The 14,575-nt window shown below is 60.7% G+C and overlaps 1 protein-coding gene across 1 annotated transcript in view; it reads left to right on the forward strand.

The window, feature by feature from the left end:
• Window positions 1-14,575, forward strand: part of PTPRS (protein tyrosine phosphatase receptor type S) — a 99,927-nt gene that overhangs the window by 27,731 nt on the left and 57,621 nt on the right. The window contains exon 2 of the mRNA XM_078057154.1: window positions 9,790-9,996. Within this exon, the coding sequence (XP_077913280.1) occupies window positions 9,906-9,996 (91 nt within the window). The 5' untranslated portion in view covers window positions 9,790-9,905. The remainder of the gene's footprint in view (window positions 1-9,789; window positions 9,997-14,575) is intronic.

The following is a 14,575-nucleotide window of genomic DNA, read 5'->3' on the forward strand; positions in this document are numbered from 1 at the left end:
TGTGCCCTCAGCCTGGAGTGTTCCTCCCAGCCATCCATTCCTGCTTTGTATTCTCTCAACTCTTTCAGGTCTTAGCTCAGATGTCACCTCCTCACCCCCTCCCCACACACACCTCCCTTTAATACTGCATCCCACCTCAGTGAACATCCCCACACACATTTTATTCATCTTTGTAGCGCTCACCACCAACTGACCCACGGCGGGTTTTCTTTCTTTTATTTCCCATCTGTTGCCTGCACTGGAGCATCGGCTCCATAAGGGCAGGGGTCTTTCTCAATCTTCGTTGCTGCTGTGTCCCCCGTGCCTCAACCGGGCCTGGCACACAGTAGGTATTCAAAAATGTTAAAAAAAAAAAAGTGGGTGAAAATTGCTGTACCACGAGGGTGCCACGCCACACAGTGTGGTCTTTGGGGGAGAATAAGGTTGGAGAGGGCTCTCCTGGGTGAGGAGGGTCCTGGCTATTTATGTAAATGTTTGCTGAGAACCTACTGTGTGCTGTCAGGCCTGGTGCCGGAGATGTGCTCTGCTCCGACAGGAACAGTTCCAGCCCTGCCCCCTGAGGTCACAGTCTGGTGGGAGAGGCAGCCGGTGACCAGGGTGGTAACATGTGGGGTGATCAGGATGACGGATGTATAGGGAGCTGTGCAGATGGGTCACTCAGCTGGGAGAGGCCAGGCCTCCCTCCTGCGCCAGATCTTCCTCCTGCCTCAGATCTCCCCACCCTGACCATGGAGGTGGCTGTGGTCACCACCGTTGCATGGAGGCAAGAGGTCATCTCCAGGGAGACATGGGCAAGAGACCCAGACGGGGCAGGACCAGTTGGGGAGGAGGGTAGCAGGGTCCCCAGGCACTTTTGCCCCAGATCACACAGCCCTGGGCTTCCTGACAACTGGATTCATCGAGTGCCTGATGTGTGGCTTATATTACAGATGGGGAAACTGAGGCCCGGAGAGGTGCAGGTTCTTGCTTGAGATCACATGGGGAGTGCCTGGATTCAAACCAAGGTCTGCATGAGCCCTGTGCCTGGGCCGTCAGCATGCAGATGCAAGCAAAGCACCTACTACGCTCCCGGTGGCCTTTCCTGAGGGCCTGCTGTGTGCCTTGCCGAGCCGGGGGAGGTTATGCTGCCAGATTCTACACCCATGTTGACCCAGGGTACTCCTGTGTGTCCCACGGGGTGCTGGGGTGCCAGGTGCCCCACCTCATAAAGCACCTACTGTGTGCCTCCCAGGGTCGGGGCTTTGGTAGAGAGATGTCAGAGCATCCGTTTAGCAGGACCCACTGTGGGCTCCTTATAAAGGGGGCGGGTGGAAAGTCTGCGTCCACACATTCACGGAGCACGTAACGTGTGCCTGGTACTTTGGGGACTCCAGTACAGGCCTCCCCAATGCCAGAGGAGGTGGGATTATATACTCCATTCTGTAGAGCGAGGAACTGAGCCTGAGGACTTCAAAAGGGCAGATCACCCAGCGAGGGTGCAGGGGAGAGGCGTGGGGAGTGGACGTCTAGGTCTCCCCTGGGCTCCTCCAGCTGCCTGTGTGTCCCTCCTCTGAGCCCATCTCCTTCACTCCACTGGGCAGTGAGCTTCTAGAGGGCGGGGCCTGTCTGTCTCCTGCGCCGCCTTATCCCCAGGGGCTTAAAATTGTAGCGGTTTTTTATTTTTGGGCCCCAGGCCTCCTGCAGCATTGTGGGTAAGGGCTCAGCCTCTGGACCCAAACCTTAGTTCGCATCTCTGTTCTTTCTGACCTTGAGCAAGTGCTTTTTCTCTGTTCTTCCTCTTCTTCCTTTGGAAAGTGGGGGTGATGGTGGGGGGACGGGAGCATGTTCAGCGCATGGTATCCAGTAAGAGCCCACTACACTTTGACTATGGGATCATCCTAAGCTCTAATGGCGGAACGGGAAGCATTTTCACCCGGGATCCGAGCAGATGGGGAAGCCAGCCCCCCTGCGGCAGTTTCTGGATCTCCATCAGGGGCCCTGGCCCTCCTTGACCACTTCCCCGAGCTCACTGGACCCGCTGGGCCTCCGCCTTCCCTGCGTCTCCGCTGGAGTTTTCAAACCCGCACGGGGCCGCAGCGCTGGCCGGGATTGGCTGCCTGCGTGCGGCTGCCCCTCCTTTTCGCGTTTCTCTCCAGCCGCCCCCCCCCCACCCCTGGGGTGTCTGGGACCTGGCACGGTGGCCCCATCTGTTTCCAATCTGGCCCTGCGTGCACTCTCCGCCCCCTCCTCAGGGTTGTGGCTAGCGTGGGGGACTCTGCCTTGGTGTCGCCCATTCATCCTCCCAGACCCCTGCCGGACTCCCAGCGGGAGGGAAGCTTCTTTGTGCCCGCACCCCTCCCCCAGCCTCTGGGTCTCTGTGTGGAGGGGGCGCGGCCTCTGTCATCCAACCCAGACTGGGAGGGCATCTTTCTGCCCCTTCTCCGACCTGCTGTATTTGGGTGTGTTTGGGGAGCCCTCTGCGGCTGTGTCCGGCATCCAGCCCCTTCATCCGTTGCCATGGCCACGATCAGCGCCTGGAAGAGAAGGGGGGCGCAGGGTAGGGGCTCCCTCTGGGATCAGGCTTACAAAGTGTGGGGGGGGGAGTCGGGCTTTGCCTCTTGGGGCACCCCCTCATGTGTGTGCACGTTGGGGGAACACAGTCACCCCCTTGGAGGCCTCCCTGTACTGGACCCCCATGTGGGCTGCCAGTACCCCCAGATGGAGCTCCCCACTGGTCCCCCCCGCCCCACTTCCGGCCAGGGCCCCGCCCCGCTCCGGAGCCCCCTCCCCGGGCCCGCCCCCTAGCCTCCCCGCCCGCAGGCCCCGCCCCTGGGCCCGCCCCCAGGCCGAGCTCGCTGGGCCTTGGCCTCTCCCTAGTCCTCGCTGCGCGCCGCGCTCCAGGCAGACCGAGGGACAGGCTGCAGCGGGCCCGGCCGGAGGGGCCCGGGCCCGATCTCCCAGCCAAGATCCGCGGGGTGAGTGCGCCCGGAACCCCTTCTGCCCTGAGGCCCAGTGTGCCCTGGGCTTTGTACCCCCTCCTTGCCCCCCTCCAGGCTCCCGGGAGGGGGGACCCCCGCGTTCTCCCCCACCCCCGCTCCGCTCGGGCCAGTCCAGCCACCCTCCAGGGACAGCTCCAACCCGCTTCTGCCTGGCGCCCCCCCCCCGGACCCCCATTCAGGCCGGTCGCTGGGACTTAGGAAAACTCCGGACCGTTATGCTCCGCGGGGTCCCCTCCCCCGCCTGGCCCCCAGCCCGACCTCCTCCCCCACCTCCCGGGGGCGGAGCCAGGCCTTGGGCAGCCTTCTGCCAACCCAGGGGCGCTCTGATAGGGGGCTTTGGCATCCTTCCGCTGGGAACCCGGACTGCGGTGTTGGGATTGGGATCCCTGTTCTCAGCCACCCCTCCCCCTCCAAACTCACAGAAAGTTTCCTTCTTTTTATTTGTCCCTGTACCCCTCGGGTCTGTGGATCCCAGGTTAATGCTGTACCTTGTTGGGGGGGTAATAAACTGGGGGATCAGGACAAGTGTATCAGCTCCCACCTTTCTATTTCCTGTTCCTGTCCCTAAGCTCCATGTCTCTATCCCCCATCATTGCCCACCAGACCCATACCTCAGCACCCCCTATTGTTGCCTCCAGAGTCCAGTGCTTCCCAGGATTCCTTCTCACAGTCTTGGGCAACAACCCAAGGTTGGGTCTTCCTGTGACTTCCTGGCTAGGGGTCCCAGCCACCCAAGTCCTGCCTGTTCTGTCCTGAGCCTCATCTCCATACCTTAAGGCTCCAGCAGACCCTCAGAGCAGATGTAAGCCCCAGCTGGAGGCTGTGCTCTTGCTGGCCTCCCCTGCATGTGGTGTCTCCCTCTGGCCTCAGTTTCCCCCTCTGAAATGGATGTGACCACCGGAATGATGTGGGTAAAGTGCCAAGTAGGGCTGGGCATGCAGTAGGTTTCTGATATACGTAGGGGCCCTGCCATGTTCCCAGGGTGGGGAGGAAGCTACCATCTTGGAAGATGACAGGCCTATGATGGGAGACACACAGAGTGTGGGGATAGCCCCGAGGGGGCCCTGATCCAGCCTGAGACATCGGGGAGGGGGGAGCTTCTTGGAAGAGATAACAGCTCAACTGAGACCTGCGGATGAGTGTGAAGGCTGAAGTTTGGTGGGGGAGGAGGAAGGGTGTGCTGGGTAGAAGGAATAGCATGTGCTCATACCCCTTTGTGAGCCAGAGGGCAGTGAGTAGGGGCACCCATGGGGCGCACAAGGCACTGGGGGCACAACATGGTGGGGTCAGCAGTTCCGAAGGCTGGGGTTAGGAATCTGGATTTTAACGCTATTGGTGGGAGCCATGGAATGTTTGAGAGCAGAGGAGGGACAGAGTCACACCGCCCCTCCCAGCCCCAGAGTGGCAGGTCAGGGCTGGGTGAAGGAAGGGTCCTGGGATGGGGGTCAAGAAGGGTCAAGATTCAGTCTAGGGTGGGGAGATCTGTGGCTGTGCCTTGGAGGATGAGTCCACAGGTGGGCCGGCTGGGGAAGGGTGTACCTGGTCTGGGCACCTGTGTTAAGAAAGGCCCAGAGGCCAGAGGCAGCCCAGTGCATCTGGGGAACCACCTTAACATGTTGGAAGAGGCAGCAGGGTGGGCCCAGGGTCACATCCTTCCGGGCCCAGAATGCTGAGCACAGGAGCTGGGAGCCCCGGTGGGTATGAGTGGGGCAGGAACGTTCAGATCTCGGCATCGCAGCCTTCTCCATGGAGCTGGTGTGACACACACACTGGCAGGGGCAAGCCTGGCAGCCCGGGCACCTAGGAGGTTGATTGCTGGTCTCTTGCCTCGGATCTCAGCCCAGCCCCATCTCCCCGCGCGGCCTGCCCCTCACCGGGCAGCTACCCCTCTCTGAGCTCATGTCCTCATCTGTCCAATAGAAGGACTCGTGGGAAGCGTAGAAGAGGGCTCAGCACGTGGTGGGGGCTCCCGGCTGGCATTACCGTTTCCTCCCTCTGGGACTGGGCCTGGCTCCCCATCCACACCTCCCATCCATTCCTGGCTGCTGCGACCCTTGGGGACAGCACCCAATACAAATCTATGGTTAATTAAAGGCGGATCCCTTGGCCGGTGTTAGCCCATTCTCGGAAGGTTGGCAGGGCTGGCCCCGCCCTGAGCCCTTTTCCTGGTGGGGGTGGGGGTGGGGGAGGAGACATCGAGGCCCCAGGAGGGAGAGGGGGTTGTCTGGAGCCACTTTGAGCCCACCAGTGACTACAGAGCTGGAGCTCGGACCTTCCTTGACAGTTTGGGGACACAGTGATCCAGGAAGGCTGGAAGCCCAGGTCCTGCCCTGAGGGTCTGCCTTGGAAAAGCCATTCCAGGCAGCAGGACAGTCTGTGGGCCCAGAAGGGAGGGATTGTGGGGGTGGAAGGTTGTGCAGGATGGGGGGGGGGGCTTTCCCCTAAGCCCCCACTGCCAGTGTCACGGGTCTTGCCTTCCCTGGCCCGGGCCGTGCAAGTCCCCTGAGGGTCGGGTCGTGCACCAGAGCCCCTGGCCCCCCCCCCAGGATAGGACAGACCCTGAGTTGGGGGCAGGGAGAGGCACTGGGGTGTCCTCAAGCCTCGGGAGACAGCATCTTGTGCGGGTGACACAGAGCCTGTTTGCTGCCCAGCCCGGGGTCATAATTGCTCCTTTATGCTTCCTGCTCCGCGTGGGTATACAAGGCTGACTCCAGGATCTCGTGACCCACGCCCTGGCGGCCGGCTAGCATGGGTATCTTCCCACCCCATGTTATCAAGGCCTCCGAGCCCCCAGAGGCTGCTCAGCAGTCTGTACTGGGCCCAGAGAGGATCATCCACTTTACTGGGATCACACAGTGGCCGGGGAAGGACACGGTCATGTGAGGAAACGTGGGCTCTGGACCCAGGGTCCCGCCCAGCTGGGGGCCTTGGGCTAGTCCCCACTCTGCTCTGAGCCTCAGTGTTGTCATCTGTGAAAGTGGGCATGTGCCTCCCACCAGCTGCCAAGAACAAACGGTGGACAGTTTGGCACCTGCCCGGGAGGAAGCTCGATCACTGATGGCTGGGTGATGGGCAGGGTCCCTCCCTGGCCCCCGGTTCCAGGTCCAGAGGCCATTCTCCACCTTCCCTGAAGCCCAGACTCATTTGCCATCCAAGTTATTCTCCGCAACTCCCACAGGTGGCTGCTCCCTCATTAGTGGCCGCACCATCGTCTAGGAACTCAGGGATTGCTGCATCATGTGGCCCCAGTGGGCCTGCCTCAGTTTCCCTTTCTTGGTAGTGGCAGGGGTGGTGGCCCAGGCTGCTTTGCTGCAAGAGGGGCAGGGAGGAAGCTTGGCCAGGGCCAACCCAGCCATGTCCCTCCCAGCCCAGGGCTGCCTAGGGCTCCTTGATGTCCTGTGGGTATAGTCCACACCTGCCTCTCTGCCCTGATCTTTCTCCTAGAATCTCTGGCTTCTGCTTCTTGCCCTTCCTCAGGCTGCTCCTTGTGCGGAGACACCCTCCCTGTTCCCATTCACCTTTTCGTTCTCAGCCACATAATATTAAATCTGGGCAGAGGGCACAGCACATGCAAAGGCCCTGGGGCAGGAACAGTGAGGGCTGTGTGGCTGGAGCAGAGTGAGGGAGGGGAGGGCAGGGAGGAGACGGGGCAGGTCGTGCGGGGTCTAGGGGGTCAGGGGAGGACTTGGGCTTTTACCCCAGGGAGGGGGGAGCCCTGGAGGACTGTGGGCAGAGGAGGGCGGGACCTGACTCAGGAACCCGGTGGCTTCAGGGGGAGGACACATTGTGGGGGCGAGGGCAGGAGATGGCTGCGTTGGGCCTGGTGGGCGATGATGGGGCTGGACCAGGTTGGGATGGAAGAAGGGGCAGGAAATGGGCGGAATCGGGCAGCGCTGAGAGCACTTATATTCTTCCCTGAGCCCTTGCAGGAGACCCCGCCCAGAGTCCTTCAGGGAGAGGGAGGGTCCTGAGAGACCCCAGAACTTTTTCTCTTCCGTGCAGTGCATGACCCTCTCCTCCTCGAGTCTGCCCCCACCTCCCACCCCCGTTCCCTGTGGACCGTCCAGGCCCTGGCAGCCCCCAGCGCTGAGCCCTCCCCTCCTGCCGCAGGCTGGCGTGGCAGATTTGGAGGAGCCTGCGCCTGGATCAGCCCCATCCTGCCCAGACATTGAGAAGGCGTGGGCCCTGCGAGGCGGGGGCTCCGGGAGCGAGGGGGTAATTAGGGGCCACTCTGTTCTGAAGGCGGCTGCCCCTGGCTCTCTTGGGGTGCGGGGAGCGGGGGAGGCGGCTGTGGCTGGAGCAGGAGGTCACCTCTGTGCAGGTGGCCCCTCCCCATGCCTGCATTCTGGGGGAGGACACAGAGGTGGAGCAGGAGGTCCGTGGTGGGCCTAGCAGCCCTGAGTGTGAGCCCCCCTGGGCTGCAGGCTTTCTGTGTGGCCTCAGTTTCCCCAGAGGCTCTCTGAGGGCCTGCCCAGCTGATCCAAGTGGTCTGGGCTAACGCCCCCTACTCATGTGCCCAGCAGCTATGCGTCTGTGGGTGGGGCCAGCTGCTGCGGTCACCCTGGCCCCAGCCAGCTGCGCTCTTTTCCTCATCTGGGGTTTCCACCTTCCTCTTGGGCCACTTTCGCTCTTAAAGGGCCCATGGTGGGGGAACCGGCTGGGGATAAGGGGCCGTGCTCTATAGGCTTCTCTTTCCCACCTGCCCGGTCCCCGGCCGGTCATGTCTGAGTATGCACCTGGATTGCAGCTATGCGTGCCGGTCTGCGTGTGTCCTTAGACGAGGGGGTCTGACTTGTGTCTCCGTATTTATTGTCTGGCTGATCCAAGTGTGGCGTGCTCCCTACACGGCCCGTCCCTGTGGCCTGACCGCGTGCACACGTCTGAGTCTGAGGTCCGTGCGGTCTGGTTACCTGTCTGTGCGCTGTAGACCTCTGATCTGACTCCCGATTGCTATTCGCCTACAGCCCAGGGGTGTAGGTGCGTCGTCTCCCTGACCACGACCTGTGTGTGTATCTGGTCGTGCCGTTTACCTCTGGTCTCTGCATGGACCCGTGTGTCTCTGATCCATCCGTGCCTGTGGTCTGACCGCGGACGTGGATTGTCTGCCCCGTGCTGACCATGTATCCGTGTCTTATTTGACCCTGTGTGTCCGGGGTCTGATTTGGGGCCTGTTGGTGGTCTCTGTGCAAGCTTTATTTGCCTGACTATGCGTGTGGACCCATCTCTGTTGCCCGGCTGTGCAGATACATCCGTGTCTGGTCTCCCTGTCTGTCTCTGGTCTGACTGGGGGTCTGTCTGTGGCCTGTGTGCAGGCATCCTTCTCTCTGTCTGGTCTGTCTGTCCGTGGTCTGACTATGTGCAGGTTGAGCACCGCCCCCCCGCCCCAATCTGCAACCCTCACCCTCCCATCCTGGCTTCCCCACCCCCAACCCTGAGCCATGACCCGGCCGCCACCAGCCCAGCCTTCTCCTGGAGCCTCTCTGGGGCTGGGCGAGGTGACCGCAGCTGGGTATTTTGGGAACCAGAATCACAGGGGCTGCCCCATCATTATGTGGCACCCGTCCCTGTGGTCATGGCCTGGACCCGCCCGGGGCATGGCCTGGGGTGGGTGTGGGGCTGACCCGGCCGTGGAGGCCTCGTCTCTTCCCTGCCTCTCCCCGGCCCCCTGCCCTGGCTCTGGCCACAGCGGAGATTGGGGAGGGCCTTTGGCCCCTGTGATGAGGGGACTCTTCTACCCTAGAAGGGTTTAGATTCTTGTGGGAGAAACAGACTCTGAGTGATTAACATTCGCATGTAATTTGCAAGCTGGGCTGAAGTCGTGGAGGATGATGGTCTTACTCATTTCTGAGGCTGTGGGATGTGGAATGGGGGGTGGGGGGGGTGCGGTGGGGGGGAGCTTCTGGAGGAAGTGACAGCTGAGCTGAGAGCCGTCACACAGTGGTGGGGGGACAGCAGTCCCGGCAGAAGGCCCAGCAGGGGCAAAGGCTGGTGGGCAGGACTGAGCTCAGGCAGTGTGGCGACACCTCCACGAGAGGAGGAAGCGAGATCAGCAGGAGCGGCTTCCTCTGGGGGCAGCGGGAGCCACGGAGGCATTAGAACAGGGCAGGGGGCAAGGCCAGGCAGGTGTGTTTGGGGAAGATCTCTCTGCGGGCTGAGCAGGGGCTGAGGCGAGGTGCAGGGACATCCTTCCGGAGGTCCAGCCTGGGAGGGGAGCAACGGGTATTCAGAGGACCCCTGGAGCTGGTGCTCAGTCCTGGTTGGGCGCTCGGTGGGGGTCTGAGGTCCGGGCTCCATCAGAGCGGAGGCTTACCTGGGATCAGCAGTCAGCCAGGGGCTGGGGGCTGTACAAAATACCGTAGGCCGGGTGGCTTAGAGACAGCGGACATGTATCTCTCACAGTGCTGGAGGCTGGGAGTCCAAGGTCAAGGCTCCGGCAGAGCAGGGGTCTGGGGAGGGCCGCTTCCTGCTTCCCAGCCGCCCCTCCTCCTGCCCTGTGGGGTCTCTTTCATAGGCACCATTCCTGAGGGCTCCACCCTTGTGGCCGAGTCCCCTCCCGAAGGCCCTGCCTCCTGGAGCTGTCACAAGGAGGGTGGCTTTCAGCACAGGGATGTGGGGGGACACAGGCCTTCAGCTGGGGCTCAGCACTTCCCTTCTGCCTCATCATCGCCCCGTGATCCCCCCATTGTCCTGCGACCCTTTCCCCCAAACCCATGACTCTCCTCCACCCCTCTGTGAGCCCCCCGCTGCCTCCTCCATGAAGGCCCCCAGATTGCCTCTCTCCCCTCTCACGGTGCCTCCGTTGTCTCTGCAGACGCTGCCCCGTCTGACGCTCGGCAGCTCGGCTGGCTCGAGGCCTCTTTGCGAGGGACTGGGGGGGGGCCGTCCCCCTCCAGGGCGGAGGCCGGAGGCTGCAGGTAGCTGCCAAGCATGGCGCCTGCCTGGGGCCCCGGCGTGGCATCTGTGGTTGGTCCCATCGGCCTCCTCGTGGTCCTGCTGGTCGGAGGCTGCGCAGCAGAAGGTAAGAGTCTGGCACAGGACGTGTGGGTGTCCGAGTCCGTGTTTACGTGTGTGTGAGTGCACATGTCCCCACCTCCTCCCTGGGGCCCCTGGTGTTGCCAAGCAGAGCCTCTGTGCTCCACGAAGGAGGCCGAGCGAAGTGCCTACTGGGCTCCGGTCCTGGGAGGCCAGAGGCCGATAATAACGATGGTATTAAAAGCAGTAACAGTAATGATGGTGATGGTGATGGCTGTTTCCCCAGAGTCAGCTCCGTACCATGGCCATTGCTTAATCCAGACTTTGCCTGTTTCACCTCTCTCCCGCCTCCTAACACTGAGCCGGCTGGTTCCATTACCTTCCACATTTTCCAGTGAGAGAAACTGAGGCTCAGAGGGGGCAGGGACTTACTCGAAGTCCCTCCTTGAAGCTGCGGAGTTCACCTTCCCTTGCCACACGTAGAAGCACCAGGGCCCGGGTAGCAGATACACAGGCAACCAAACCTTCCCAGGTGGAGCCAGGAGAGGCTTCTTGTGAGAGAGGGCATTGGAGCTGGGGCTTTGTGGGTGTGTAGGAGTTTGCTGATGGAAAGAGCATTACTGGTGAAGGTGCTAGCCCACAGAAAGGTCTGGAGGTGAAGAAAGGGGTTGGTGTAGTTTGGGGGTGGGTAAGGCTTTGTTTCTGGCCATAACATGGAAAGGATGAGGGTCAGTTCTGGGCCCAATACCAAGACTGAACCTATGACAGGAGGCCTAGAGGAGGTGTCACTCAGGCCCATGGGGACACACAGGGTCAGGCCAGCAGGAAAGAAACTGGGATCTCTTAGTTTGGGTTTAAATCCTGACTTGGCCATCAACCTGCTGTGTGGCCTTCGGCTAGTGACTCAACTTCTCTCAGCTGCCATTTCCACCTTGACTGAATGAGACTCATAACATATCCACACCCCAGCATTCCTGAGGCAAAGACACACAATATTGCTTCCCGGCACATAGTAGGCCCACAGTCCCATGCTCCCATGAGGACAATAATTATGGCTGCTGGGCAAGAACACCAGAGACATGCATGCTTGCCTTAGGGATTCTTGCTTTTTCCCATTTTCATGTTGTTTTTTAGTAGATGCCGAACACATTCAGATCAGCCACCACAGCCTGATGGGATGAATGCTGTTCTCATCGTTCCCATTGTACAGATGGGGAAACTGAGCCACAGCAAGGTTTCATGACAGCCAGGAAGTAGGCACACTGAGATTTGAACCCAGGCCACGTGGTGTGAGAGCCCAGGTTCCTGACCATCACAACCACACCGCCTTCCAGGCCGGTAGCCAGCCGTGACTGGGCTGTGATCTGTCCAGTCACTTTGCCAGGCCTGTGCCTTCCTGGGCTCTGTTCCCCACAGTGGGAACAGCAAGCTGAAGGCGACAAGCATTTTAGCGTTTCATTCATTCATTTAATGCAGGGTCAGATTGTTCACTGGGGTGGGGCATCCTGGGCACTGTGGGGGGGTCAAGCAGGATCCTGACCCCACCCATTTCATGCCAGGAGCACCCCCAGTTGTGATGACCACAGACGTCTGCAGGTAACAATGCCTCACCCACCCCAGGGTGAGAATCGCTGGTTTAACTTACACTGGTTGAATAAATACTATGTTTACTCCTTTGACATCTTGCTCCAGGCATAATTACCAGCCTTGGGGAAACTGAGGCTGCCAGACCCGAGGCCCATTGTGGTTGAGAGGGGCCACAGGATTTGGAGACTGCCTTGGCCTGGGTTTAAATCCCGGCTCTGTCATTTGACCACAGCGACTTGTGGTCTCATTCATTCAGTGCGTCTTTAATAAGCAGCTACTTTGTGTTGGGCACTGCATTAGCCACAGGGGACAAAACAAACATCCCACCCCTTTACGGAGCTCATAATCTAGTGAGGGAGAAGCACTAAGTGTGTTGGATGGTGGACATGCTGGGGATGTGGGTGTGAGGTGAGGGTTGGGGGCTGCATTTTAAAGGTGTGGGAGAACATCAGGGAAGGTCGCAGTGAGGTGGCATCTGAGCAGAGACCTAAAGAAGCTGAGAAGAACACCCTATGAGTGTCTGGTGGGAACTCCCAAGCAGAGGGAACAGTATGTGCAAAGGCCCTGGGGCAGGACGCGGGCGTGTTGGAGGAACAGACAGGGGGCTCGTGTGGCTGGAGCAGAGTGGGTGAGGGGGAGAGAAGGAGGAGGAAAGGGTAGGGAGGGGCCGGAGCAGGTCGTGCAGGGCCTTGGGGGCTTCAGAGAAGACTTGGGCTTCTGCCACAGAGAGGTGGGAGCCCTGGAGGGGCAGTAGGCAGAGGAGGGTGGGACTGAGATTCGGGTACTCACCGGCGCTCTCTGGTGGTCGTTATGGGGAGCACAGCCCGGGGGTCGAGGGCCTGAGCTGCGGGACCAGGGCGCAGGTGACGCTGCTGGTCCAGGTGAGCAGTGAGAGAGGGTGGCCCAGGATATTAGCACCTGGTGTGCAGCTGGAGCAGGCCCAGTGGGTGCCCCCGCAGTGAGCCCAGGAATTATTATTGCTGTACTACTTTAGGTGCTGCCCTATACTCAAACCCAGGTCCGCCTCTCTGAGGCCGCGGCATCTTGCCTCTGAAAGTGGATCTGTGTCACAGGAGCTCCGTCATCTGGGACCCACCATGATTTGTGCGGCCAGCTTCGGGGAATGGCCCCAGCCCTCGGGGAGCCGTGGAGGGTGGGGGCCGTCAGGCCACAGAGAGCCCACGTGGGCAGCTGAAACCACCAGCCAGCACCAAGAGGAGCGATTTCTGCTCTAGAAAGGGCCTCGGGTCCTGTGGTGCCTTCCCGGGATGCCGTGGGGCTGGCCCAGGCGGGGTTGGAGGGGACAGGCGGGTGGCTTTCCGGCGCTGGCACTGGATTCTCCTCTGCAGAGTCTGGAGTGGAAAAACAGAATTCGGCCAGGGCTCCCCCAGCCTCCATGCTGGTGGCATCACCACTCTGAACTAAGACCGGGAGACACCTGGGGTGCGCTCTCAGTGATGAGGACCCACAACCCTATTTATCGAATGTGCCCTTTCCTGGCATAGGTCGCCGGATCGGACCCGGGGGGAATCGTAGCTCCCATCCGTCATGAGCTGGGTGACCCTGCGCACGTCCCTCACCCTCCCTGACCCCTCGTTTTGCTTCTCTGTGTCCCGGGTGCAAGAACAGCGCTGAGTGCCACCTGGCCCAGGACAGACGGGATGGTGGCTCCCCACAAGTGACTGCCATACCCCAGGGTGTCTTTCTTGGGTCAGGGGCCCCTTTGCCAAGAAGAGGAGGGGAGGGTTTGTCCAAAGGAGAGAACCCAAGCATCCACAGGGAATTTTCTAATGGGGGTGCAGGGAGCGGACAAAGCTCTTCCAGCCTGTCTGCGACCCCAGAGCCACCTGGAGATGGGCTGAGAAGACATCAGCCCTGCAGAGAGGGGGATCTCAGGAGCAAGTGGGCTGTTTCACTGGGTCCGGTGTTAGGTGGCTGTCAAGGGTCACCAGAGAGGTGTGGTGGGGGCCTGAGGACCCCGTGCCCACCCTGAATGGCACCTAACCAGCTGTTTCGGCGCAGCATGATCAAGGCTGTGATGGGGGATGCCCAGGCAGTGGTGGGGACCGACGGAGGAGCTCCTAACCCAGCCTGTGGTAATCTGAGAAGGCTCCCCAGGGGAGGTGCTGGCCTAACTGAGGTGGAAGCTGCCAGATGAAGGGAGGAGGAAGGGACTCCAGCAGGAAGGAACAGCAGGGGCTCCCGCCGTGTCTCCTCCCCCGGAGCTGATCGGAGTGTGCTGGGGGTGTGTCCCAGCTCAGAGCCATAAGCAGGCAGCTGGATGCCTCCTGGAGCTCATTTCTGCCCTTCCTTCCAGGGGCTCCTGAGAGAGGATTTTCCCCAAGTGAGATTCCTGACCCGGCCACAGTGACTTTCCTCCATGACATCGGCTGGGGACATGCATGGCCCCAGTCGCCATTCCTGAGGCTTGGAGGAGGGGGCCGCCCAGGCAGGCAGAGCCAGGGAGGCGGGCCCAACCCAGGGCTCCGTGCGCAGAGTAAAACATCCCCATCAGGCTCAAGGCCTAAGACACGTGCCTATGGAGAGAAAGACCCAGGTTCAAAGGCGGGTGCTGTCCCCCGGGGCCGTGTGGCCTCAAGCAAGCTTCTCCACCATGAATCTGCACATGATTAACCTCCACAGCTTTGCAGGGGTGCACAGGAGCGGAATGAGGCTGCACATGCCTGCACACAGTGGGTCTACTGATTTTAGAAGAGATGGACCACCAGTAATATCTCACAGGGTCAGATCGGTGGGAGCGGAACCTCGAGGAAGGGAGGTGAGGCCGCTCAGGCCACTGGGATGGGCTCCCCGTTTTGTTCAAAGAATGATTTGAAGAAATAATTTCTATTTACCTTTAAACAGTTGTAAATCTCACAAAGGTACCAAGTAGGAAGCCTCCCCCTCCCCCCCCGCCCCGTGTCCAGCCACCTGGTTTCTCTCCCGGGGCAGTCTCCACTTCTACACGTGTGCGTGCATGCACTTTCCCCACCCCCCTGCCCCCCGGTTCTCTGCCCCCCTCTGATTTTTCTTTTCAC

The sequence above is a fragment of the Halichoerus grypus genome, chromosome 1, assembly GCF_964656455.1.
Source record: "Halichoerus grypus chromosome 1, mHalGry1.hap1.1, whole genome shotgun sequence".
NCBI classification, from domain to species: domain Eukaryota; kingdom Metazoa; phylum Chordata; class Mammalia; order Carnivora; family Phocidae; genus Halichoerus; species Halichoerus grypus.